Source organism: Rhinoderma darwinii, chromosome 12 (genome assembly GCF_050947455.1).
Source record: "Rhinoderma darwinii isolate aRhiDar2 chromosome 12, aRhiDar2.hap1, whole genome shotgun sequence".
In the NCBI taxonomy this organism is placed as follows: Eukaryota; Metazoa; Chordata; class Amphibia; order Anura; family Rhinodermatidae; genus Rhinoderma; species Rhinoderma darwinii.
Window position 1 is genome coordinate 61297614 of NC_134698.1, and position 27657 is coordinate 61325270.

General features: G+C 39.5%; 1 protein-coding gene across 1 annotated transcript in view; it reads left to right on the forward strand.

Moving 5' to 3' along the window:
- SPTBN5 (spectrin beta, non-erythrocytic 5) overlaps positions 1-27657 on the forward strand; it is a 191191-nt gene that overhangs the window by 29279 nt on the left and 134255 nt on the right. Inside the window, exons 5-16 of the mRNA XM_075843505.1 lie at positions 308-465; positions 1846-2074; positions 8739-9370; positions 10462-10600; positions 10764-10996; positions 11473-11626; positions 13503-13703; positions 19004-19210; positions 21667-21855; positions 23779-23931; positions 26605-26735; positions 27076-27318. Of these exons, the coding sequence (XP_075699620.1) occupies positions 308-465; positions 1846-2074; positions 8739-9370; positions 10462-10600; positions 10764-10996; positions 11473-11626; positions 13503-13703; positions 19004-19210; positions 21667-21855; positions 23779-23931; positions 26605-26735; positions 27076-27318 (2669 nt within the window). The remainder of the gene's footprint in view (positions 1-307; positions 466-1845; positions 2075-8738; positions 9371-10461; positions 10601-10763; positions 10997-11472; positions 11627-13502; positions 13704-19003; positions 19211-21666; positions 21856-23778; positions 23932-26604; positions 26736-27075; positions 27319-27657) is intronic.

The window sequence follows — 27657 nt, forward strand, 5'->3', positions numbered from 1 at the left end:
ATCCTCATACTAAATGATAATTGCTCCGTCGCTGTTTTAAAAGTGGTAAGCATGGGCGATATCTGCTGGTGTAAAACAACACTCATCGTGGAGCACTGCTGGATATCTGAACAATGAATCTCCAGGGCTTTCTACCCTTATCATTCGGTAAAGGCTTGACAGCTGACACCCATTGTTAACAAAATACCATCAAGTTATGACAATCAGTAGTAATTGTAAGCGGTCTAAAAGGAATGACTGTATTTTAGACGGTGATGCAAATCGAGAGAAAATTATTCATTTGGATTCTGTTTTTTCATTTTGACAGGATGAGTTTGGTGCAAGTGCAGCGAAGGCATCTGCCAAAGAAGCTCTTCTTATATGGTGCCAAATTAAAACGGCTCCCTACTCAAATGTAAATGTGCAGGACTTTTCTAAAAGCTGGCGAGACGGCCTTGCGTTCAATGCTCTCATCCACGCTCACAGGTATCTATGTATGAATTCGTTTTTATATACACATTGGTCTACTCTTCGAAGCTGTACCATTGCACCTATAAAAATATATAGGGGCTTTGGCGGAGGTAGAATTATTGAGCTTGAAATTTGTAATTTGAAAATTATATTCCTCTACGTTTAGTTGTTGTTGTTGTTGTTTTTTTGTGGGGGGGATTTTTAGTATGATTTCAGTGTGTCTCTTAATACAATTTATTTAAATATGTTGCTTTAAACATTTATACATTAACAACATATCTGTTTGACCTTTACTCTATCATAAACTTCATATGATCTGTATATCGTAGAGATAAGAACAATCATCCAGGATTCCTTGTATTAGTTTGGTGGAACAAAATTTGTACGACACATGCTCTTCAAGATTAAGTACAAAAAAGGAAGTCTGTCTGGGCTTTCTTAACCCCTTGTCAGCAAACAACCCCTACATTTTTGTATTCCGGATGTTTATTTGCCACTTTGTCTATCCTTTTGGGCAGGTTTTTATGTAGTATTTATCATCTAATCACACATAAACCATTTAGAATATGTATTAGATTTAGATTTGTGTCCTCTTATATAGTGGCTGACAGTGCCCCAACCAGAGTATACCCCCTTGTATAGTGTCCCAGGCAATATCTTGTAGGAGTAGCCAGTCAGTTGCCACTCTCAAGTCGCTCCCTTCTGTAGGAGGAGTATTTCGTTTTATCTGACCAGTGTCCTGTGTTCTATGTTTATAAAGAGCATTGGCGGATATCTGGCATCACATGACAAATCTCCCTGTAGCCCCAGGGTCCCCTTTTCAATCTGTGAACTATACAGTATGAACAAAACACAACTCTCCTGACCTGCTGCACTCTCTGGTGTATGTACATACACCTCTGTGTGTCACACAGATACATAAACCACTCTCTATGTCCTAGAGCAGTGTATGTACAAAGGAATTGTCTCTTTAGACTTCGCGTTCCAGGCGATAACATTTTTTTTGAATGATCTAGCACTGTGTTTGTTTGTTTTTTGGTGCTGGCATTTTCAGCACTTCTGAAAGATTGTTCCCACTATACATTTATGGCATCATGATAGGATCTGCCATAAATGTTTGATGGTTGGGAGTCTGACTATCGGGATCCCAGCAATATGTTTGATGGTTGGGAGTCTGACTATCGGGACCCCAGCAATATGTTTGATGGTTGGGCTTCCCCGACTATCGGGACCCAACAATACCATGAACAGGAATCCTATTTACCGCCATTTGCAAGAGAACAGTTTCTGGATCTCCCATAAACTATAGTGCAGTGTGACTGCTGATGTTTAGTATATAACAAGTTGCTTAATGATTCTGTCCAATGCTTATTTACAATGTTCTGTATCCCACAGGCCTGATCTAATTGACTACCACTCTCTCAAAGCAACCGAACCCTTGCACAACTTGAATAATGCCTTTAATGTGGCAGAGACCAAGCTAGGCATCTCCAAGCTGCTGGATGCTGAAGATGTTGTGGTCCCACATCCAGACGAGAGGTCCATAATGACATATGTTTCTCTGTATTACCATTACTTCTCCAAGATGAAACAGGGCCAAACCGTTCAGAAAAGGATTGGCAATGTGAGTTAATAACCTTCTGTATAAAATGTCACAACAATACTGCTAACATCAGAAATCAATAATATTTGCGTTAAGATTATAGCAATGTGTTTGCTTATGGTCAAGAGGGTTCCTGTATAGACATTATCATTCGGTAAAGGCTTGAGAGCTGACACCAATTGTTAACAAAAGACCATAGAGTTATGGTAATCTGTGGTAATTGTAAGGCTTCGTTCACATCTGCGTCAGGGTCCCGTTCTGGCGTTCCGTCTGAGCTTTCCGTCAGAACAGAGCCCTGACTTAAACAAATGGAAACCATAGGTTTCCGTTTCCATCATCATTGATTTCAATGGTGACGGATCCGGCGCAATTGGTTTCCGTTTGTCTCCGTTGTGTGAGGGTTCCGTTGTTTTACAGAATTAATACCGTAGTCGAAAGTGTTATTGAATCCTTCAAAACGACGGAACCCTTGCACAGTGGAGACAAACTGAAACCAATTGCACCGGATCCGTCACCATTGAAATCAATGATGATGGAAACGGAAACCTATGGTTTCCATTTGTTTAAGTCAGGGCTCCGTTCTGACGGAAAGCTCAGACGGAACGCCAGAACGGGACCCTGACGCAGATGTGAACGAAGCCTTATTGGTAGAGACAAATTGCTTTATTTGCATTCCTTCATAACCCATTAAAATATGGAAAGTCTTGTTTTTAGAGAAAGTGAAATAAAATAGACTGTTCTATTGTATTGACCGACCATTTTCCCCATTTACACATTTAATGGAAAAAAAAAGGTAATGAAAAAACGCTAGTGCAAAAATAGTTTGTGTTGCCCGATAACTGCTGATGAGATGCCCGCTGTCATTTTCTATGGCAGGTTGAAAAATGAAAGTTGTAATCTAGCTGGTTGCTAAGGGCGACTTTTCTGTTTTTGTTTCCACCGTTCTCCATAAACAGGGCCCTGCGTGTTTCTACATGATTTAAAACATCTGTATTATGTCAGAAGTAAACAGACACCATTGCTGAGAAATACATTTTCCACTGTCACAAAAGGTTTTCTATAAACTGTGCAGCAATAACATTTTGGCCATGTGCAGACCGATTCATTTTTGTTCTTTGGCATACAGCATAGGACCGCAACACATCAACATTTCTAGTTATTTGCATAATAAATGCATCGTTCCTATACATAAAAGCTTGTTTATATTGCTGCTGTATACAGCTACAAATTTTTAGCAAAGCTACATATAATGAGTAATGAACATCATAAGCAATTGTATTTCTTTACCACCCTATGGCTTAGGGGCTGTTTACAACACAATTTGGCCTTACGGTCAACGTGTACGTTGGTAAAGCTCTTGACGTACACGCTACACGTTTACATAGAGCTGCATTGTCAGACGGCGACCAAAAGAATTCTCCCTTTTGACCTCTGTCTGGCCGGTATAAAACATCAGTGATCATGTCATGGGTAAAGCTCCGTCATTTAGATTTACTGCATGCGTTATTATTTCGTTGTTTGTTGTACCCTTAGTCAATTAACACCTCATATTTATATGCAAGTAACCAGCAGTGCCCTTTTCTAATAACTGACATAGCTCCCTGTTGGGAGACGTCAGTTAATCTTACCTTCACTGAAATGAGCTGCCCTAATCCCTCTTAATAGGATTGCGACTGGTTAAAATGTGTCTGTAAAAAATATATATAATGAAAGTCTTGTATACAGTCTGATAACATACATAAACAGATAATGTCGCAGTTGCCTATTGCAAAAGTGAACATTTAAATGGGATTTATTTTACCAATTCAAAGCAGAAATAATGTACATGTCCCTTTTAAAAGGTGGGACTAATGACCACCTCCCACGAGTTATTATGGGCTCACCTTGTGACCTGGTTATTAAGAGGAACCAGATCAACTGCTGCTGGTGAAGCATCCATACACCTATCGCTCCTTTTGGAAATGCCCATGCACTTGTTAGGATCGTTCAGCAGCACCTGGTTGAGATGGCAGCATATCAATGCAGGGATAATGATGCAGGGACAGGCACTGCCCACTCTTACCCTAGAGGTGGGTAAATATTGCCTATAAAAGATACAGGGAGAGGGAACGTGGTCAATTCATAAATGTATCATACACATTATCTCTCACATGCTCAGAAACTGCATTATAGTAAAATACTAAATGTAATTTAAATATTGTGTTAACATAAACATTTATAAATGTCAATTGTGTGACTTTAAAGAGACTCTGTCACCACATTATAAGTGCCCTATCTCCTACATAAGGAGATGGGTGCTATAATGTAGGTGACAATAGTGCTTTTTATTTCGAAAAATGATCTATTTTGAACCACTATATGAGTGATTTTTAGTTTCTTAATGCTCAAGTGGGCGTGTTTTTACGTTAGACCAAGTGGGCGTTGTACAGAGGAGTGTATGACGCTGACCAATCAGCGTCATGCACTCCTCTCCATTCATTTACACTGCACTAGCTATATAGTTATATCGCTATGTGCAGCCACATACACAAACAAACAAATTGTGGGAGGGATCCTCCAGCTCACCTTGGATGCAGGTATTTTCTGCGCTTTGCGCCCGGATCTCCGTGACGGCTCACGGTGTTGTAGACAGTAGAAACAAAAGTAGAGGATCCAGCGCAGTCAGTTTAAAATAGAAAGTGGTTCCAATTTTATTTGAATGGTTTAAAACATGATCATTCCCGAATGCAAAGATAGAGGTATAAATAGGTGCCTACGCGTTTCAGACGCACACTGCGTCCTTCCTCATGGCTTGAGGAAGGACGCGGTGTGCGTCTGAAACGCGTAGGCACCTATTTATACCTCTATCTTTGCATTCGGGAATGATCATGTTTTAAACCATTCAAATAAAATTGGAACAACGTTCTATTTTAAACTGACTGCGCTGGATCCTCTACTTTTGTTTCTACTATATACACAAACACTACCATTACTGCAGTGTCCTGATAATGAATATACATCACTACCAGCCTGGACGTGATGTTTATTCAGAATCCTGACTACTTCTGAATCTTTCCTGTAAGATTCCAGCAAGGCAAGCGTAATCTCCCGAGATTACGATGTAACCTGTCATTTCAAACGAGATTACGCTTGCCTTGCTGGAATCTCACATAGACGCTACAGACATGTCAGGATTCTGAATAAACATCACGTCCTGGCTGGTAGTGATGTATATTCATTATCAAGACACTACAGTAATGTTAGTGTTTGTGTCTGTAGCTGCACGTAGCGATATAACTATATCGCTAGTGCAGTGTAAATGAAGGGAGAGAAGTGCATGACACTGATTGGTTAGCGTCATACACTCCTCTGTACAACGCCCACTTGGTCTAAAGTAAAACACGCCCACTTGGGCATTAAGAAACTCATTAGCATAAAGCTAAAAATCGCTCATAAAGTGGTTTAAAATAGATAGTAATGCTTTTTATTTAGAAAAACTGTCACCTACATTATAGCGCCGATCTCCTTATGTAGGAGATAGGGCACTTATAATGTGGTGACAGAGCCTCTTTAAGGCTATGTTAACTCCGCATTCGGTGTGTGTTCAGAGTATATGGCGGGAAATTCTCCCGATGCATATGCTGACTGTATTCATAGGTTATAATGGACCAGAAGTATGCCATGTAAGAATAATGCATAGTAGATTCCGCTTTTTAATGCAGAGACATCCTCACAAAAAAATATACCACACGTTACACTAGTGTTTGTTTAGCTTTAAACATCATTTTAGAGTTTATAAAATAATTAAACATAATTTACATTAAATGTTTATTAACTTTGCGAATACATTGTATCATTTATCTTGCATGGGGCCGGAGTTACAGCTGAATTCAGTTTAACAGACATATCCATAACCACTTAGCTGAGCTCTTATAATCTTATGTTCTGTGCTGCACTGCATTGTGGGAGAGTTACTTTTTCTTATAGCAGATTATTAATGCCTTTTATGAAATTTTCACCCTTGAGCACCATTTATGTAAAAAGGTTCAAAATTATTTCTGTGCAGATTAATTAAAAGTTGAGTTTTTCTAATACAGAGCTCCAAATCCAAATGGGTTTCCTTACACACCAAAAACATAATGGTCTTCCTATGTAACTGACTTCAGTGTGGGTGAAAGAGCTTGAGACAAGAGAGGCTAAGATAGCTAATTGGCATTGTGGGCCCCATAGATGTTACTGCATTCTCTGTACAGCACTGCAGAATATGTTGGTGTTACATAAATAACAATAATAGGAAAAAGGGATGGGGATAAGAAAAACGAATGGCAAAAGTTACTTGGCTCAGTCGATCTCTTATAATAAAAAACTGGCACCAGAAGGCAAATTATGCCTGCCAAGGGTATATATGGCGAATGGTCCCTCTGATGCGAACACCAAAAATTTATTTTTAAAACCCATTAATATTTCTGTTATTTATGGTTGTTTTTTTAAATGTTTAAATTATTTTTATGTGGTTATAAAGTCAGATATTATTCACCTCCTTAGCTGCCACTTGTACCTCCAATAGCTAGCAGTGGAGAATACAGAAATAAAAATGGGAATAGGAGGAAAGGCTGCGTTCCAATTTAAAGAGGCTCTGTCACCACATTATAAGTGTCCTATCTTGTACATAATGTGATCGGCGCTGTAATGTAGCTTACAGCAGTGTTTTTTTATTTAGAAAAACTATCATTTTTGACGGAGTTATGACCTATATTAGCTTTATGCTAATGAGTTTCTTAATGGACAACTGGACGTGTTTTACTTTCTGACCAAGTGGGCGTTGTGGAGAGGAGTGTATGAGGCTGACCAATCAGTGACCAATCAGTGTCATACACTTCTCCCCATTCATTTACACAGCACATAGTAATCTTACTAGATCACTATGTGCAGCCACATACACACACACACTAACGTTACTCAAGTGTCCTGACAGTGAGTAGATATTCCCTCCAGCCAGGACGGGATGTTTGTTCAGAATCCTGACACCTCTGTAACGTTTGTGTCATTTAAAACGAGATTACGCTTGCCTTACTGTAAATCTCACAAAAACGTTACCGAGGTGTCAGGATTCTGAATAGACTTCACGTCCTGGCTGGAGGTAATGTCTATTCACTGTCAGGACACTTGAGTAACGTTAGTGTGTGTGTATGTGGCTGCACACAGGGATGTAATAAAAACGCTATATGCCATGTAAATGAATGGAGAGAAGTGGATGACGCTGATTGGTCAGCGTCATACACTTCTCTCCACAACACCCTCTTGGTCAAAAAGTAAAACACACCCAGTTGTCCATTAAGAAAGTCATTAGCATAAAGCTAAAATGGGTCATAACTCCGTCAAACATGATCGTTTTTCTAAATAAAAAACACTGCTGTAATCTACATTACAGCGCCGATCACATTATGTAGAAGATAGGCCACTTATAATGTGGTGACAGAGCCTCTTTAAGTGCTATATCCCTTATAATCAATAACTTTGTGCATGGTAACGCTGCTGGAAATTGTATCAGCAGCATTCATTGAAACCATACAGCTGCTACTAAGAGATATAACCTGCTATTTTATATTATAGCAGGTTATCTCTTCAAGGAGCAGCTGCAAGGTTTTAACAAGCGCTGCTGATATAATTTGCAACAGTGTAACAAAGCGCAAAATTATTGTGGTTACATGTGCGCTGCGACTTTGTCTCTGCTTGTTAGGATGAAACTATATAGCAATTTATGGTGTTGTACATCAGGGCAGAATAAAAGTTATTAAAAAAGATCCAGAGAGGAAGCTTTAACCCCTATAAACCTCAACAAAAACCTGACCAAAAGACATGCATTTGCTTCATGGTATAATGTAATAATTTTCTTTTAAAATAGTCCAAGTGGTGATTAAATGATTTCTAGACATATTAAAGTATATGTAAACCTTTTGTTTTTTTTTTTAAAATAAAACAATGTATTATGTGGTTTAATGTATCTTTTAAATAGGTTTTTATTTAAAAAATGTTTTACTTTTTGAGATACAGCTTCTATGTATCCTGTATACATAGAAGCTGTATCTTTCTGTCAAAGCCTAATCCATCAGCTTTGCAGGACCGACAAGCTCGGCTGAGAACGGGGGAGACGCCGTATCCAGCTGTTATCCATCACGTATAAATTCATGAACATAGATGTGACCGATAACAAGTGGATACCGCTGCGTGTCCAAGATACAAAGGACCAGCTTTCTGCCGAGCAGTCAGACCTGCGGAGCTGACAGTTTCGGCTTAGACGGCAAGATGCAGATTCTATGTATACAGGATACATAGAGAAAAAAAAAAAAACTATTAATAAAAACCTATTTAAAAGTTGCATTAAATCACATAATACATTGTTTTATGGAACAAAAAATTCTCTTTGAAGGGTTACATATCCCTTAAGTGTAACTTCATAACATTGGTCATAACTAGTCTCAACACTGCATTTATTTTGTAAACCTGCACAAAATATTCTGGCAGATTTTGGATGTGTGTTAAATATTTGGTAGCTCTGAATTTTTTGATTTGCATCTAACAAATAATTGTCGGCCATATCTTAGTTTATGTGGCAAGGCAATAACTCTTTTTGTAGTAATGGAAGTTGAGGATACTTTTTAGGCAACTTTTGGTATTTTACAAGTTTTCTGCTTTAATATTTTAGATTATGTCCCTGGTTCTTGAAATTGAGAATCTAAAAGGCCAGTATGAGGGCATGGTAACTGATCTTCTAAGGTGGATCCAGCAGAAAGTTCTGGAGATGAATGATCGTCATTTCCCCAACTCTATGAATGGTATGCTGCAGCTCTTGGCGAACTTTAAAACCTATCGCACAGAAGAGAAACCAGCGAAGTACCAAGAGAGAGGCTTGATTGAGGCTCATTTTTTCAACATCCGGACCAAACTACAGGCTAACAATTTGCGGCCCTATTTTTCACCTGATGGGAAGTCTCTGAGTGATATAGAAAAGTATTGGACAATCTTGGAAAAAGCTGAATATGAGCGGGAGAAAGCTCTACAGAAAGAGATGCTTAGATTGGAAAGGTTAGAACATTTGGCTCAGATGTTCCAAAAGAAGGCTTTTCTTAGAGAGTCCTACCTGCACGATATGAGGCAAGTCATAGAGCGCCAAGATTTCAAGCCCAACAATATCACCCAGGTGGAAGCTGCCAATAAGAAGTTGGAGGCGATTGAAGCAGATGTGCTTCCACGTGAACAGCGGTTCAAGTCACTTGCTGAGATGTGTGCCATTTTAGAGAGAGAAAATTATCACAAAAAAGCAGGAATACTAGTGAAGTAAGTTTGTCTGCTTATTCTAATTCTCTGTCTTATGCCGAAATGTGGTCTTTTTAACATATGGTAATTTAATATTTAAAAGGACACTGGTCATCTTTGTTTGACACAAGATATTTACGCAAGAGGAAAGTTAAAAATAAGCAGGGCACGGAAGACTAACTGAACTGTAAAATATCATAAATCATACAGACTTTACATCTTTTGTGTCAGAGAGAAAAAAATAAAGTGTTAGGCCTCCAGCAGAAGAGGTATTCTACAACGTATATGTTGAAGTTTTTGTCAAGTCGAAAACGAATACGCCAACACAAAGATTGTATTTCTTGGTTTTAATTATTACCGCAGTTGCTAAATTGGTACTTAAGTTTAGCCATGTCTCCACCTGGCCATCTTATACGTTGCATCTCCACCTGGCCATCTTATACGTTGCTGGTTACAAACTGATCTAAGCAAGTGTAGCTCATTTATATTTTAGGATGACTCGAATTTACATATACACCTTTTTAAGCAGAATTTTAGAGTCTATATACTTTGCAAATACATTGCATTTCTTATCTTGTACTAATCCTGACTTCTAGTGCAGAGCTGTAATCACAACTGATGGTTGTCATTGGAGACAGTCAACATGCTTGTTTTCAGACACATTCCTAACAACTGAGCTCTATAATTCAGTGGGACAGTTAAGGTACTTTTACACCAGCCAATTTTGGCCGGTGCAACGAGCGCTGATCAACGAGACGGCTTGTTGATCGGCGCTTCTTTCACGAAGTGCTAGTATGGGGAAGAGCCCTCGTTACTCCGATCGCTCATCGCCAAACACTTCTATTGTGTCGGCAGCACGTCTCCATGTTTATACGGGGATGTGCTGCCGACAACGGTAATATTTTGAGCATTTAAAATGAGGCGATCAGCTGGCAAACGAGCGTTTGCTCATTCACCGGCTCGTTTACCCGATAATTGGCCAGTGTAAAAGGGCCTTTAGTTTCTCCTACATCAGATAAATGTAGAGTGCCTAGTGTAAAGAATAAACTTTTTTATATATTTAGAGATATGCTTTAAACTAATCTGCATCTTCTCCATTCTCTTTCATACAGACAACAAGAGTTATCGAGGGGCTGGAATGGATTACTTGACTTACTGAAAACTCACAAACAGTTATTAGAAGACAAGCAGCAAATACTGGTCCTTTTACGAGACATTGATAGTGTTGTTGAGGAGTTGAGAGCCATGCAGGTAACAACTTTTGCCATCTAAAATAATGTACTCCGACATGCACACAAATTCTCTGTGGTTTTTACGGTCAGTAATAAATGAGTTAACTGTTATTGGTGTGTTCCTAGAAATTGCTGTATTTGTTTTTTTGCTTAATTCTTTTGTTTGATTTTTTTAATGTCAGGATCTTGTAGGCTCAAAGGAGCTTGGGAAACAACTCCCGGAGGTGGACTACTTTCTTCAAGAACACAACTTAATTGAATCCCAAATTATGTCATATGGGGAATCCATAAGACACATTTTAACCAAGGCAGAAGATGTCCCAAAGAGTGAAAAGGGCAATGTTGATATTCTCCAAACCAAAGTAAAGAACTTACATCAACTTTATCAGAACCTGTTATCCCTCAGCAAATCTCGGTAAGAGATCTTTTCCACTACTATGGTCTTCATGTATAAGAAAACGTAAGATCTAGTCAAAGGGAGATTACAATACAGTCTGATTCTGGTCATGTTATTCTCTAGTAGCTTCCTTTATACAGCTGTACACCAGTAAGTTTGAGATATGACTGACAGAAGATAATGCTTGTAGCATCTCCCATAGTTTTCATTAAAATTATTTGTGTCATCGGACAATAGTACAGAATCTTTGAATGAATAATCAACAGGGTTGGACTATAATTGGTCTGTAGAAGTCTTCACCACCCTTAACCCACCATGCGTGGCCCACAAATGTTCTCATTGAAATTGGTCATAAACTCACCTTGTAGATGCAAGGTATTTTTATGGTGGTATTATTTGATCACTATGTGTAACTAATTTCAGCACTGCAACCCAATGTTATGTATTTGCTGTATGTCATTTTTGTGGTTTGTTTTTGCTACTTTTAAATTTAGGCGATTACGTCTAGAGGAATTATTGAAGTTGTATCAGTTTTTCCAAGACTGTGTTGAAGAAGAGGCATGGATCCATGAGAAGTGGCAGGTGCTAAGATTGGCAGACCCTGGCAGAGATCTCGGCTACATCAACTCCTCTATCGCAAAGCAAGAGGTATAAGATTAACAACTGTCACTAAGCAAACGTTCTGCCATTTCTTTAATGAGCAAAACAGCACTGTTCCTTTATCAGATTCTTTTTCCGGGCCGTAAAAGCCCTAAATTTGGAAGAAATGATTTTATCATATTTTAATTTGGACATATTCGGAATCGGTAGATTTGTTAAAAAAAAATAAAAAAATGTCATTGATAATTTGTTCTCGTCACTTTTTCTATAAATGAGTTTGGTTACCTGCAAAATCATGTGGTCATAAGTGTCTATTTATTAATGTGTGCATGATTTTGCAGGGAACCAGAAGTTTTACGAGCTACACTGCATGTCCATTAGCACACAATTTGCCAACCGCACAGAGCTGCATGCAATGTGTTTTTTGACCACATTGCGGGCCCATCAGTGCTACCCCTTGGAGACTTACCCTTAGGTGGGTCCATCCGTTTCAGCCACACTTATATCTTGTAGGTCAGCCATGCAATCTCTTGTACACAGCCGTGCAATCTGTATTGGTGCAAACTCATTACCTGGAGTTTCACCATCTCACAGTCTGAATCCGGGTTTGCTACGTGCTATTTATGCATGGTATCAAACTTATAATTTGTTTGTGGAGGGATAGGGGTTCTGCACTGGTCCTTCTGGAATTACAGATTTTAAACGAAGACTTTCCTGGTGGTCGTGTGGAGGGGTAAATATTTTATTGCCTAGTGGTTTAGGGTAATGGTTCCCTTTCTTAATGGTCTAGGGTAGGAGATACCTGTTTGTTTGGGGTACAAGAGGGATTAGTATTTTATTCCTTGTTATAAATCTGATTAATACCTAGTGTTTTACTCCTTGCTCCAGCTATGAATCCTACAGTATCTTGTCTCGGCATTCGGATTTCTCTCTATGTGCCGAGCACTAATCATACAGATTTGTGCCGGGCAGAGACGAAGAGGGCTGAGTGGCTATGGACGCCCACACAATATTTCCTATCCTCATAAAGGACTCATTCCAATCTGTTTTGCTAAAGTGTGTCTTATAGATGGAAAAATATGGTATATAATTTCAATTGTGCGACGACTGTTAAGGGAGGAACCTTTCTCTCGTTCTCATTTTCCCAGTACACACCTAAGTAAGGTTGATGAGAAAATGTCTGGCCTTGTTTGGTGAGGAAGAACTGAGCATGCCTGCTCACAGCCCTGACTTCACAGGCATCAAATGTCCTTGTTGCTGAATGGACATGAATCTCCGCCATGTTACAAAATGTAGTGGAGGCTGTCAGCAAAGTAGGGACCAACTCATATTAATGCCTATAGCAATGGATCTGAGGCTTCGGTGTCCATATAGTTTTACACCTGTAGATGATAATAGTAACAACAATATGTATGAATGTCTATTTCAAAGCTCTTTGAGGCTACATGCACTCGTTGCGTATTTTACTGCAGAAAATACGCATCAAAACCGAAGGAAATTCGCAGGTAAAAATCACACCTAATCGCACGTTTTTCAGTGCGTTTTGATGTGTAAATCAGTTCGTTTTCATGCTGCAGGTTTTGGTGCGTTTTTCCTTTAGAACTCGGCAGATACAATTCACAAGCGGAAACGCAAGATAAATTGACATGCGGCAGATTTTAAAATATACGCACCGCCGGTCAATTTATGTGCCGAAAAAACCCGCAGTGTGTACATGAGATTTCCTGATTTACTTTTACATCATTTACTTTGCTGGTACTGTATTACGCTGCAGATTTGCCGCACGCAAATACACGTGGCAAAACAGCACGTAGTATGCATTGTGTGCATTGAGCCTGAAGGTTGTATCTTTATGACTTGTCACTAAACTTGACATTTGGGTCAAAATTGTCTTATCGATTGTTTTTTGTTTTCTATATTTCAGGCCTTAGAATCAGAGATACTTTCTCACCAATCAATTCTAGCCAAGGTGGTGAGAAACGGGAAAGAATTGTGCCAGTTGGCTTACACAGACCAAGCAACTATCCAGAAAATGATTGACAGAATCCAGAAACAGTGGCTGGAGCTTCAAGAAGAGGTCAAAAGAAGTAAATTTCGCCTAGAGGTGGCAGCGCTTATTAAACAGGTGATACCCATATTTCCAAGTTAATAAACCTCAAAAAAATGAATACATTTTTGAATTTAGCACAATGGTCTTCGACATTGACATACTCCTTAAAGGGCTTGTCTCATAAATACCTGTCCATATACCCTATTGGGGCATATGGATGTAATAGACAAGGGTTTATGAGCCAGAATGGAGAGCCGCTATGGTGTACACGTGCCATCTAAAACACAGTTATGTGATACCCTGCAGTTACTACAGGGTAAATGTCTGGCTGCCGCAGTCAGCTGTTTGAAGGGGGTCGGGAACCTGACTCTCTGCAATCAGATGATTTGCCGCTGTGACTCCAATTTGGAAAGGGTACTCAGAAGTTAGACAACTCCTTTCATTTTTCTGCCATGCAGTGTATTTTTTGCGGAGGTGTTTTTTCTTCACATGCGCCATAGAAGGCTGCAAATAAAAATTTAAGGTTTTTAAGGTAGAAAAAAATTACTTTTAATAACTGGAACGGCCCTTATAATTGCAGGAAAGAAAACATGTATTATAATATTTAATGCTGTTTTTTTTTTTTTGTTGCATCCATCAGCCCCACAGCCTCCTTGTCTGAACCAGGGCCTAACTGTTTATTGTAACTGTTATTATAATGTTTATTTATCTTTGAAAGGTCAGAATGTTCCTTTGTGTTCCCTCTTTGGGTAATCTAGTAGACGATATATAGGTGGTGGTTGGGATTAAATTCCTTAGTTTTTGGATTAATTTTGGATTAATTTTGCTCTATTCAGCTTTTCTCAAGTGTTTTGATTTATTTTCTCAGAAGTGCATCAAACTTTTTAATCAATCTGTCGGATTCCGACATTTTTCTGTTGGTCTGCGTATCTACAGTAACTGACACATGTATATAAAAGAAAAACTGATGCAAAGGAAAACTAGTGTAGTTGATCATAGAAACAAATCAGTTTAAGGCCCTGTTCACACAGAGGATTTTGCAGGCAGAAAAAATCTGCCTCAAAATTCCTTCAGATTTTTTCTGCAGATTTTGACCTGCCTTCACTTTCTTGCCACGGTTATTGTTGTGTTTTTCGCCTGCGGGCAAAAACGCTGTGAAAAAGCGTTTTCTCTGCCTCCCATTGATTTCAACGGGAGGTCAGAGGCAGAACTGCGGCAAGAAAGAACATAGGAGGCAGTTTTGGCCATGTTTTGTCCGGTTTTTGGAGCTGAATCAGACGCGGTTTTGCTCCAAAATTAGCTCCAAAAAACTCGGTGTGAAGCTCTTATTCCTCCGCTGTCCTTTTAAAAATAAAGGAAGCAATCTAATGCGATGGGCAACTTCTTGCACCAGTTCTGTAAATCTCTCCCATAGTTCCTTATATTCTGCAGAATTGTTTTAATTCAGTTATCTGTTCGCTACTCCAGAATTTTTTTTGGTCTGATGATCTTTAACCCGTTCCTGCCACACGCCATACATTTATGGCACTGGCGGGAGGTATTTTCTACACAGCGGCGTAAATCCGCAGCGGGTGTTAGCCGTAACATACAGCTTGTACCCTGCTGCAGGGGCTAGGACAGGGGTGGGCAAACTTTTTGACTCGCGGGCCACAATGGGTTCTAAAATTTGACAGAGGGGCCGGGCCAGGAGCATTTGGAGGGAGTGTTTGGGCCGGATATACTAAAGCATTAAATGTAGTGTGTGCAAACCTCATAGCACAGTAAGAACACTACAACCCAATTTATTAACTGTCTTTCAAATGTGAAAAATAGCCCTTATCAGTTAATAAATTTGTCTCAAGGAATATGCAAGATATGGCATTTACATACTATTTCGCAGATACTGGGAGGAGGAAATGTAAATAGATTAAAATAACATACGCACTGTGATTTATCAAGAAAAAAGTTCTGTTGACTCTGTAAATTAGCTGCCAACCTCTGAGCAGTAGCCGCCCGTTCTTGTGTTGACTGCTTGCTAGCATAGTTTGCATGCTTCGTGGCAAAGTGACGGCTGATATTGTACTCTTTGAAAACCGAAGGGCTTAATGGTGACGTGAAACGAAGTGAAAATTAAAGTGAAATAAAGAGAAATACGCGCCACATTAACCCCTTAATGACCGGGCCATTTTGCACGTTAATGACCAAGGATTATTTTTTGTTTTTCCACGGTCGCATTCCAAGAGTCGTAACTTTTTTTTTATTCCGTCGACATAGCCGTATAAGGGCTTGTTTTTTCCGGGACGAGTTGTATTTTGTAATTGTACCATTTTTAGATGCTTACAATATATTGATTAACTTTTATTAACTTTATTTTAGGAGAGAATTGAAAATAAGCAGCTATTCCAGCATTAATTTTCACGTTATAAATTTACGCCGTTTACTATGCAGCGTAAATAACATGTTAACTTTATTCTATGGGTCGGCACGATTACAGGGATACCAAATGTGTAAAGGTTTTATATGTTTTTTCTACGTTTGCACAATAAAAACCCTTTTAGAAAAAAATTACTTGTTTTTGCATCGCCGCGTTCCAAGAGGCGTAATTTTTTTATTTTTCCGTCGATGTGGCCGTACGTGGGATTGATTTTTGCGGGACAATGTGTAGTTTTCATTAGTACTATTTTGGGGTACATAGGACTTATAGATGAACTTTTATTTTATTTTTTATGGGGGGAATGGGAGAAAAGAGAGAATTTTGCCGTTGTTTTTTGCGTTTTCTTTGGACGCCGTTCATCCGGCGGTTTAATTAATGTGTTCATTTTATTGGTCAAGTTGTTACGATCGCGGGGATACCATATATGTGTATGTGTGATTTGTTTTGACCGTTTTATTAAATAAAACCACTTTTTGGGGCAAAAAAGTAGTTTTATTTGACTTTGACTGTAATTTTTTTTATTTTTTTTTTCACAAACTTTATTTAACGGTTTTACTTTTTTTTTTTTAGTCCCACCAGGGGACTTCACTATGCGATGTGCCGATCGCATATATAATGCTTTGGTATACTTCGTATACCGAAGCATTATTGCCTGTCAGTGTAAAACTGACAGGCAACCTGTTAGGTCATGCCTCTGGCATCGCCTAACAGGCAGATGCTGAAGACAGACCTGGGGGTCTTTGTTAGACCCCCGGCTGTCATGGAAACCCGACGGCGACCCGCGATTTGTTTGCGGGGGCGCCGATCGGGAGACAGAGGGAGTTCCCCCCTCTGTCAAACACATTAAATGCCGCTGTCACTGTTGACAGCGGCATTTAATGGGTTAAACTGCCGGAATCGGCGCGTGCTTCGATTCCGGCAGTTGCAGCAGGAGCCAGGCTGTGTATAACAGCCGTGCTCCTGCCGCTGATCGCGTGGGTAAACTGTCAGTACCCGCGCCATCACAGGACGGATATATCCGTCCTCCTGCGCGAACTAGCAGCTGCTGAGGACGGATATATCTTGGACAAGTTCGGCGGGCCGGATTAAAAAGCCTAACGGGCCGTATGTGGCCCGCGGGCCGTAGTTTGCCCATGTCTGGGCTAGGATCTGAGTTAAATTTGGTGTAGCTGTAATTTTAATACGAAAATAAAGGTATCGTGTTCTTTATACCACCTGGTGAACACCATAAAACAAAACCCAAGAAAACAATAACAGAATTGCTGTTCTTTCCACCCCCCAAAAAATAAGTTATAAAATACAATATATGTACCCCAAAATGGTGCAAATAAAAATAAAATTCATCTTGCAAAAAACAACCCCTTATACGGCTACATCGATTGAAAAATATTGCTTTTGGAAAGCGGAGATTAAAACGAAAAAAATAATAATAATTACAAAAAATTCACCCATCGGCCCTGTTTACACTGTTTTCTTTAGGCATGCTTTTTTCATTGCATTTTTCGCTGTGTTTTTCGGCCGCGGCCATTGAGCCCAGCAGGCAAAAAACGCAGCGAAAAACGCTTTCTCTGCCTCCCATTCTTGTCAATGGGAGGTCAGAGACGGAAACGCCCGAAGAAAGGGCATGTTGCTTCATTTTCCCTGCGAGCGTTTTTTTCCGCTCATGGGAAAAAATCGCCTCCGCCTCTCATTAAAATCAATGGGAGGCGATTTTAGCCGTTTTTTTCCGCGGCAAAAAACTCAGTGTGGACAGGGCCTTAAGCAGTTAATCTTGCAACAAAGGTCTAAATGAAAATACGTAGTGAAACAAAGATAGACTGCAGTAGAAACATCATTGTAGAAGAATGTAAACTAGATTTCCTAAAACAGCCCTCCGATATAGACATGAAAGATAAAGTTATGACTTTTTTGGGGCTCTTGGCAGAACACTCACTAAGCATTATTATATGCATAAAAACCGTCAGCCAACAGTATGTCAGCTGCTTTCACTTGCAGACTCATTAAGTTTGGATTTGGTAACTGGAAAACTATATTGCAGCTCTCACTTCATGTAATTGAAAGAGTAAAATTCGCCTCTATCCTGCCATTATTTTGGAGATTTGCTCTGTCAGTCTTGGTTTTATCTCCTGAAATAAGACTTTAGCTTTATTACGTAATTAATCTTGAGCATTAGGGAATATTTTTAGGCCCTGTTCACATCTGCATTGGAGGCTCCGTCAGGGGCCTCCATCACAGATTCTGCTTGCTGCGCCATTGTTTCTGGTAAATCCATGGACACTCTGACAGAACCCATTAAAGTCAATGGATTCCATTGGGCACAGGTTTTCTCCATTGTTCAACAGAGCCTGTGCTTCCAGCATTTTCGTTGTTCTGCTCCTCTGACTGAGGAGAACAACGGAACCCCAAATGCAGATGTGAACAGGGCCTAAGTCATGCATGTTGCTAGGCCTTGCAGACCTGTATTATCATAATATGTTTTGTAGTAAGTGTTTGGAGGAATTTTGTTCAAGACACCATGGGTAGAGCACAATTTTTTTTTATGGTTAGATTGAAAAAAAAGGGTTAGATATCCTTTTCTTGAATTGTGCAATATACAGGGTTACTGGTGTTAATGTAGAATGTTATTCTGGGGATCTGTCCAATTGCCAGTAGGGATCAGGAAGATTTTTTTATTCCTATTTTATAGCAAATTGGTCTATACCAATCACGTGTGGTTTTGGTCTTCCTCTGGATCAAAAGTGGTTTGTAATCATGAATGATGGACATGATGGACGTCTGTTTTTTTTCAACCCAACTATGTAAGACGCAAATTTCATGGCATGCACAGTGATACAAGATAAAGATGCATTCAAAGTTAAATACTCCATCTTTAAACTTTTTGGAATATGGGATTTTTTCATTTGAGTATAATGTGCCATGGATAATTATGTATTTCTCATCGTGTTTCTCTATTATCATACAGTACTTTGCTGATGCTAATGAAGCAGAATCGTGGCTGAAAGAACATCTGCCGCTTCTAACAAGTGAGGATTACGGCAAAGATGAGTCCAGTACTGAAGCCATATTACAGAGACACCTCCGGCTTGAGAAAGAGATTTCAGCCTATTCCATCGAAGTGAGGCGGCTTGGAGACCAGGCTCAGACAGTAGCAAGCAAAGCTCCACTAATTGTATGTCTTACTGGTCACGTCAAGATTGTTATAAGACTTGCAAACAATTTATTATGCTTGAAATACTTTGTATTGATAAATTGTTCTTTCGTTGCCATAGACACATAGTATAGAAGCTGCTGATTGTAATATAAAACATGACCACATACAGGGGTCTAACTATAGAGAGTGCAGAGATTGCAGTCACGCCCATGACCTAGTGCGTGATGGCCCTTCTATCAAATAAGATCGGGATTCCCAGCCTTTTTAGCAATGGGGAACCCCTACCAATTTTTTATTTTTTTTCAAAAGCGAATAAAAGGTTAAAAACAAGTAATCTGCAAGTACATATAACTCACTGTACAAAAAAATAATTTATTTGTCAACAGAATTATATATCGACCAGACCCCTAAACTAATTCAGACACAACACCTAAATTATTTCAGACCCCAGACCCGACCTGCACATTAATTCAGACCCTAGACCAAACCTTTAAATTTATTTAGACTAAATTAATTTAGACCCCAGAGCCCTAAATTCATTTCGACTAAATTAATTTAGACCCCAGAGCCCTAAATTCATTTAGACCGCAGACCAAACCCTTAGATTAATTTAGATCAAAGACCAGACCCCTATATTCATTTAGACGGCAGACCCTTAAATTCATTTAAATCCTAGACCAGACCCCTAAATTCATTCAGATCCTAGACTAGACCCCTAAATTCTTTTGGACTCCAGACCCTAAAATTTATTCAGACCCCAGATCATTCCCCTCTATTAATTCAGACCTCAAAATTCGTTCAGATCCCAGACCAGACCATAAAATTACTTTAGATGCCAGACTAAACCCCTAAATTTATTCATACCCCTTAAATTCATTTAGACCATACAAAAAATAAAATCTATATACTTCTTACTCTTGGGTCCTCTTCACTTAGAGGCGCAGCCGCACACAACCTCTTGAGGCTGGCCAGCGTCAGTACCTTGTCTGCCGGGCGGTGGTATTTCCAACACTGGTGCTGGCAAATCTGCCGTCATATATGCATTGGAGAAAACCCTGCCCTCCTCCATTGCATCTACGATGGCAGGTCTGCGGGAGAACTGGTCCCGAACGTCGCGGAACGCTGGTTGGGAAAGACTGACATAGGAGGGCACAAGTACTTTAAAGAGGCTCTGTCACCAGATTTTGCAACCCCTATCTGCTATTGCTACAGATCGGCGCTGCAATGTAGATTACGGTAACGTTTTTATTTTTAAAAAACGAGCATTTTTGGCGAAGTTATGACCATTTTCGTATTTATGCAAATGAGGCTTGCAAAAGTACAACTGGGCGTGTTGAAAAGTAAAAGTACAACTGGGCGTGTATTATGTGCGTACATCGGGGCGTGTTTAGTACTTTTACTAGCTGGGCGTTGTGTATAGAAGTATCATCCACTTCTCTTCAGAACGCCCAGCTTCTGGCAGTGCAGACACAGCCGTGTTCTCAAGAGATCACGCTGTTTCATCACTCACAGGTCCTGCATCGTGTCAGACGAGCGAGGACACATCGGCACCAGAGGCTACAGATGATTCTGCAGCAGCATCGGCGTTTGCAGGTAAGTCGATGTAGATACTTACCTGCAAATGCTGATGCTGCTGCAGAATCAACTGTAGCCTCTGGTGCCGACACGATGCAGGACCTGTGAGTGACGTCATAGATCTGCACTGCCAGAAGCTGGGCGTTGTGAAGAGAAGTGGATGATACTTCTCATCAGAACGCCCAGCTAGTAATAGTAGTAAACACGCCCCGATGTACGCACATAATACACGCCCAGTTGTACTTTTACTTTTCAACACGCCCAGTTGTACTTTTGCAAGCCTCATTTGCATAAATACGAAAATGGTCATAACTTGGCCAAAAATGCTTGTTTTAAAAAAATAAAAACGTTACTGTAATCTACATTGCAGCGCCGATCTGCTGCAATAGCAGATAGGGGTTGCAAAATCTGGTGACAGAGCCTCTTTAAATAGCATAGTAGTGTTGCTTCCAGTTATGCATCAAGTTATCCCTCTGTTCGCATATATGAAAGTCACCTTTTAGATGATTGTTACTAACATTTGCCATAATTCAATCATGCTGGGTTCATTTGTATTAAATTGGCAACTGACCGCATTGGAGCATGTATCCTTCTTGGAATAGATTAAATTACATTATCAGCTGAGATCTTGTTTCTCCATTGCTCATTTAGAGAAGCTATAGATTTTGTAGAAGCGCTTTGTTGTTAAACTGTGTATGTAACTAATTTTTTTACTTTCCTTACAATAAGACATGTACAGTTCTAGTTATTTGTAGAATAATTGTGTGTTCGGCCGACTGTGTTTATTACAATCTTGACGGGTTGACAGCAGTAATGTCCACTTGTACTAGTTGATATAAATAGGCCTGTATATTTTGATGTGATTTCCATTGATTCACACTTTCTAATTTCTATTGCAGCAGGAAAAAAAGGCAGTGATAGTGATGATAACGCAAGAGAGGAACAGACCACAAAAAAGGGGCTATATGGCATCAATGTCCCCGGAGGCAGAAGAGTCCAAGCAAGACTCTCAGATGACACCAGACAAAATCCGAGCTGTGCAGGATGAGATAGAAACTTCTTATGAGAACCTTCAACAACTGGCCAAGGTGATGAATTTATAGCTCTCCCATCTGCCTTTTTTGATGGATTTCACTAAATGGAGATGTGTTAGGCTTCGTTCACATCTGCGTCAGGGCTCCGTTCCGACGTTCCTATTGGAGCTTTCCGTCGGGAACGGAGCCCTGACTGACACAAACGGAAACCATATGGTGACGTATCCAGTGCTAATGGTTTCCGTTTGTCTCCATTGTGCAAGGGTTCCGTCGTTTTGACAAAATGAATACCCTAGTCGACTACGCTATTCATTCCGTCAAAACGACGGAAGCCTTGCACAGCGGAGACCAACTGAAACCATTGGCACCGGATCCATTACCATTGAAATCAACGGTGATGGAAATGGAAACCTATGGTTTCTGTTTGTGTCAGTCAGGCCTGTGTTCCGACGGAAAGCTCCAATAGGAACGTCGGAACGGAGCTCTGATGCAGATGTGAAAGAAGCCTTATTCCGTTCCATTTAATAATAGTCTAATATTATATCTACAATATTCTTTCACAATGTTTTGCAAAATAGATCATTAGGGCTGAATCTCCAGCCTTTAACACTATTTTGTACTTAACATTTAAATAAGTCCAAAATTCTGTGCAGATTCATTTCATAATATAGCCATAAAGTTAGATGCTTAAATCCCTGCTGCCCGCAGCCACCACTAGGGGGATCTCCGTAACTTGCTGCATTTGTCTTTCCCCATTTCAATTTGACACCATGGTTCTGACTGTTAGAAGCCCCTACAAATATAGAGGTACCAAGACATGACGACCCCTTTATTTTCTTTTTAGGCCTCATGCACACGACCATTGACATTGATCAGGTATCAAACTTCGAATCCTAGTATCCGTATTAGGGTCTGTAATGCCTCACCGTTCCTTCCCAACCGGTCCGTATGTTCGTATATTACAGCCTTATTTTCAGTGTGTCATTCGTATTTTGCGGTCCGCACTCATAGGAAAGGTATAGAGTCTGGATTTTCTAGGCATCTCCTAGCCACATATCCGCAAAAATGCGCCTTTCGCACAGATGGCTTCTGTAGGCTGTCCATTATTTTTGCGGACCCGTCGACTTAAATGGTGGCACGGGTTTGCAGAAATGGATAGGGATAGGACATGTTCTATAATTTGCAGAGCGCATCAACTGATCCGCAAAAAACACTGATGTGTGCATGGCCCCATAGAAATGAATGGGTTAGCGTGCTATCAGCAAAAAATGCAAATAGCTCACCCGGTCGTGTGCATGAGCCATAAAGAACTAATTCACATGACCATGAAGATTTTTCGGTCCGCAAAACCACGTATCCGTTGTTTGTACTTGCGGTCCACTTGTCCACAAAAAACCTTCTGTAGTGCTTCTGTGTATCATCAGTTTTCACGGATCCACAAAAAAAGTTTTTGCGGCCCCCACACGGATCTGTAAACATCACAGTCGTGTGCATAGGGAAATCTAAATTAATGGGTTCAGGTGCTAACCGCAAAATTGCAGATAGCACATGGACAAAAAAAATTCTGTTGTGTACATTGGACTTTAGACAGAGAATATGTTGCTGTTCATACAGTCCTCAATTTAAAAGTCTAAGATCTTGCAGTTTATAAGATTACACGTCATGGTCTTGCCAAGATATAGACAAACAGTAGCTTCCTTGTAGACACATGTCCAGCACTGAATATGATTATTTTTCCTACTTCAGTAAAACTGTATACACTATGTCCTTGCTGTTAAATAATAAGGGGCCGTCCGCTTTCATTAAATGTTTGTAATTCCATCAGGACACAATGTTAACTGTGGAATTATACAATAACTGTGGTGAGACCGAAAATATTGGCACCAATTCCATATCTTTGTCTTAGATGCCAAGAAACTTTCACTTTATCTTTCAAATTGTGACAAACATCTGATGGTACTGTATATTTGTTTGTAGAAAAGGAAGGCGGCTTTGGAAGAAATGGTCCGTCTGTATCAGTTTTATAGTGCTTGTGGGGAGTTCCAGTCTTGGATGGATGACAAGGAGAAGATTTTCCAGACTTTTCAGCCAAACCCTGATAATGTGGAGGTCATGCAGCAAAAATATGAGGTAAATGGCAGATTTCTGTGGATATGCAAAACTTCTGAAGTGGGAAAACACCTTTTATTATATAGTTATTGATAAACCCTATTGATTTATCCCTGACTGGGTTGTGTAAGAGAAAGCAGCATAAACGTTGGGGTAACTGGCTGGTTAAGCATTGCCTTTACTGCTTACATGATGTGCCAAGGATGCCTCAGTAGTAAGTTCTCTGGGTGGTTATGCTATTGTTCTTAACTTTTTTTTTTTTAACTCGTTTTATTAAGAACTGTTACAATAACAAGTATAAAATCAGTCACACATTGGATCAGGAAAATTTACATACAGCAAATCAAGTAATGAGTATACATAGAGCATTCCAAAAAGATGATATGTCATAAACAATAGCGATTAGACTGGTTTGCTTGGACATATGCATGACAATGGTAATAAAGAGACAAAAACCAGAACAGATATAAAAGAACACAAAACAGTCTAGAACCCATGTCACCCATGAGCATCTAATAAATCCGGCACAGCAAGTTCTTGGAGATACATACTAAAATTTGGGTCACCTATATTACTATCTCACAGTATCTGGTGAACCAACGGAGGGGTTGACTGTCAGAGGGGAGTTATTCCAAATATCCCAGACCTTAGAAAACTTAGTACTACAACCACGATTCAGAAATACAACTTTCTCGAAAGGTATGACTGAATTTACCAATCCCTTCCAATGACCAATTGATGAAAGTCGATCATTCATCCAATGTTGTGCTATAGTTTTCCGTGCTAGAAACAGAGTTTCTCTCAAAAAAATTGTAGTGTGATGATTCCATGTCTCCCCATCCAGTATACCAAACAAACATATCTTAGGACTATTGTTCTTAACTTACAAAATGAAAAAGATCAGTTATATAAATCCCATTAAAGGCTATGTACACCATTCTATTATTTTTTTTTTTTTAAATAAAAATGTCTATCAGTGTGTTTTGTGGAACTTTCTAATACCTTTTGAGATACAGCTGCTTTGTATCCTGTATATAGAACAGCTGTATCAAGAGCTGAGACCCGAAATCTGTCAGGACAGTGGTACTAACGGGATCATTGACAGCGGGTCCAGGATCCACCTTTAATTGATCACATCTAAGTTATGAACTTAGATGTGAGCGGTCACAGAACGATCCTGCGTGTCAGATACACGCACAGGACCCGCAGTCCCGGAACCGGTCAGTCCCACGGACCTGATGGATTCCGGTCTTAACACACAATACATCTGCTCTGTATGCAGGATACAAGGCCACTGTACCTCAAAAAGTAAAACTTATTTTTAATTTAAAAAAGTATTTCGAAAGTTGCACCAATCGCAGCGATATACATTTTTATATAAAAAAATAAAACCTACTAAAAGAGTTCAAAGATGTACATGGCCTTTAAGCAGAAATGTGTATTTTCTAAGAAGTATGCATGCATTAGCGGTATTGTGAAGTCGTTTTGTGTAATTACTCCATTCCTTGTTGAGTGTGCGAATGATTGTGGGCTTGTTCTTTTGTGCATGCCAATTTTTTTTTTTTAATATGGATTCAGTGTAAATTGTCAGTCCCGATTTTCAAGTCTGCTCCTCCAGGCGTAATCTTGAGCTTTGCTCTGACAGATCCAGAAAATTTATTTTATCCGGTTACAAAAGAACATTGTGTAAGACGTCTTAAATGGTATTGGCAGGATTGTCTACATAATATTTTCATACACTGTAAACAAAATAAGCTGGAATTTGCATGTTTGCCAAAATGATGTTGAAATGATCTATACATTTATTTTTGTATAGTGACGATCAAGCCAGTGTATACCAGTAAAGACCCAACCCAAAGTACAACATTGACTGACTATTTCATTAGTTAACCTGTGTAGCAAATTGAAATTTTGCCCAGGTTGACTGTGATTGTAAAATTATTATACAGTTCTCTCCTCATTGGACTTAATGAAAACTGCTCTTTTGTTATAAGCATCACTGAGTAGTCATGTTCTATTTCTCTTTACGTTTGCCATGCCTCTTTACTTGTAGAATGAATCCATCTATGTCCCTCCACTGTCTCCTTCCTTTTGCTCTCCTTATCTTGGCCACAATTTGCTTCCAACAAATGAACTTTTTAAATAAACGTAATTGTTGTAAAAGAAAAAAGTTTTGCAACTTTCTAATATACTTGGTGTTTCAATTCATCACTATCTTCAATATATCTGCTTGCTGTCAGTGAATTGAGGCAATAAATCGGCTGTCTATTAATATAAATAAAGATTCTACTTTCATTCTGGTCTATGGGCTGTGCCTGGTGTTGCAGCTCATCCACATTTAAGATGGTTTTCCCACTAAGATCATTTCTCATCTATCACAGTAAAGCTTAGCTGTTTCTGTCAGCCTCATAGTATTTGAATGAAGCGGCAGCGCGCATGCTCGACCGGTGAGGAAGAACGGGGGACTGGGGTTCACTGTTCTAATCCTAGAATAGGGGATATGGATAAGCAGTCGCTATGGCTGCATAGTTAGAAAATACTAAATTGCTAATTTACGCAATTTTACCTTTTTTTTGCTTTCTCAGTTGTCTTTAGTCCAGTTTTACTGACTCCACTCAGACCAGCCTGCTTGTTGCCGATTGTCAGTCATCACTCCATATTAATAAGTAATATTGTATGGGTGTTTTGTTCCAGAACTTCCTGACTGATCTTGCAGCCGGGAAGGCCCGTCGAGATGAGATTAACAACATGGCTGATAAATTAGTCAAGACTGCCCCTGACAAGAAAAATCTAATTATGGACCGCCTGAAGGCTATTGGTAAAAGGTATTGTATATTTACTGGTATTGATCACGCACATTGTCTTGAAGAACTTAGAATGACTTTTAGTGTTAATTTTTTAATAAAGTGAGTCAAGCTGTAAAACTATGGTCCTCTTGGGCCTACACAGAACCTTGTTTTTGTAATAGGAATGGTATGTGTATATAGGCAATGCATTATGTAAGTACAGATAAGATATGCAATTTTTCTTCCTGGAAACCTATCAGAATAATTGCTTAAAGGAGGTTAGGTCTTCCAGGTTATGTTACATGAAGATCATTCAATAAAGTCGAATGAATGATTAACCTAACTTGATCTTGATAGAAATAAAACACATTTCTTACAGCTGGGATCGATTGGAAGTCCTAAAAGAAGAAAAAGGTGCTGAACTTATCGGCCTGGCTGATGTAAAGACTTTCCTCCAAAACTGTCAGAATATGGAAATACTAATACAGGAGAAAAGAAAAGAGCTGGAGGCTTCAGAGCCATCTGGGAATCTGGAGTCAGAGGAGCGTCAGTGCAAAGCACATGAGAGGGACATTGACGTGTTGGAGAGAAAAATTGCTTATCTAAAGAATATGGAAAAATCGTAAGTATTGTCCACAGATGGCATTCAAGGAACTAAATGCATCATTCAAGCAGGAGACTCTATATTCCTATCCTCAATTTATGTTTAAGGGGCTGTCTGCTTAAAGGGGTTGTCTGGCTCAGAAAACCAATTTTTAAATACAATATTAGGCCATTCTGTGTTAATAAGAGGATGTGTCTCTTGTATGGAAACTTCCATCAATTAAATGGATACAAACAGCGTCACTCCTCTCTCTGGAGGACCCGGCTTGTCTAGGCACTACACAAACAGCCCATTTATTTCAATGGGCACCATGTAAATCATAATTTTTCCTCGGCACTGCAGGGAACTTAAGCGCTT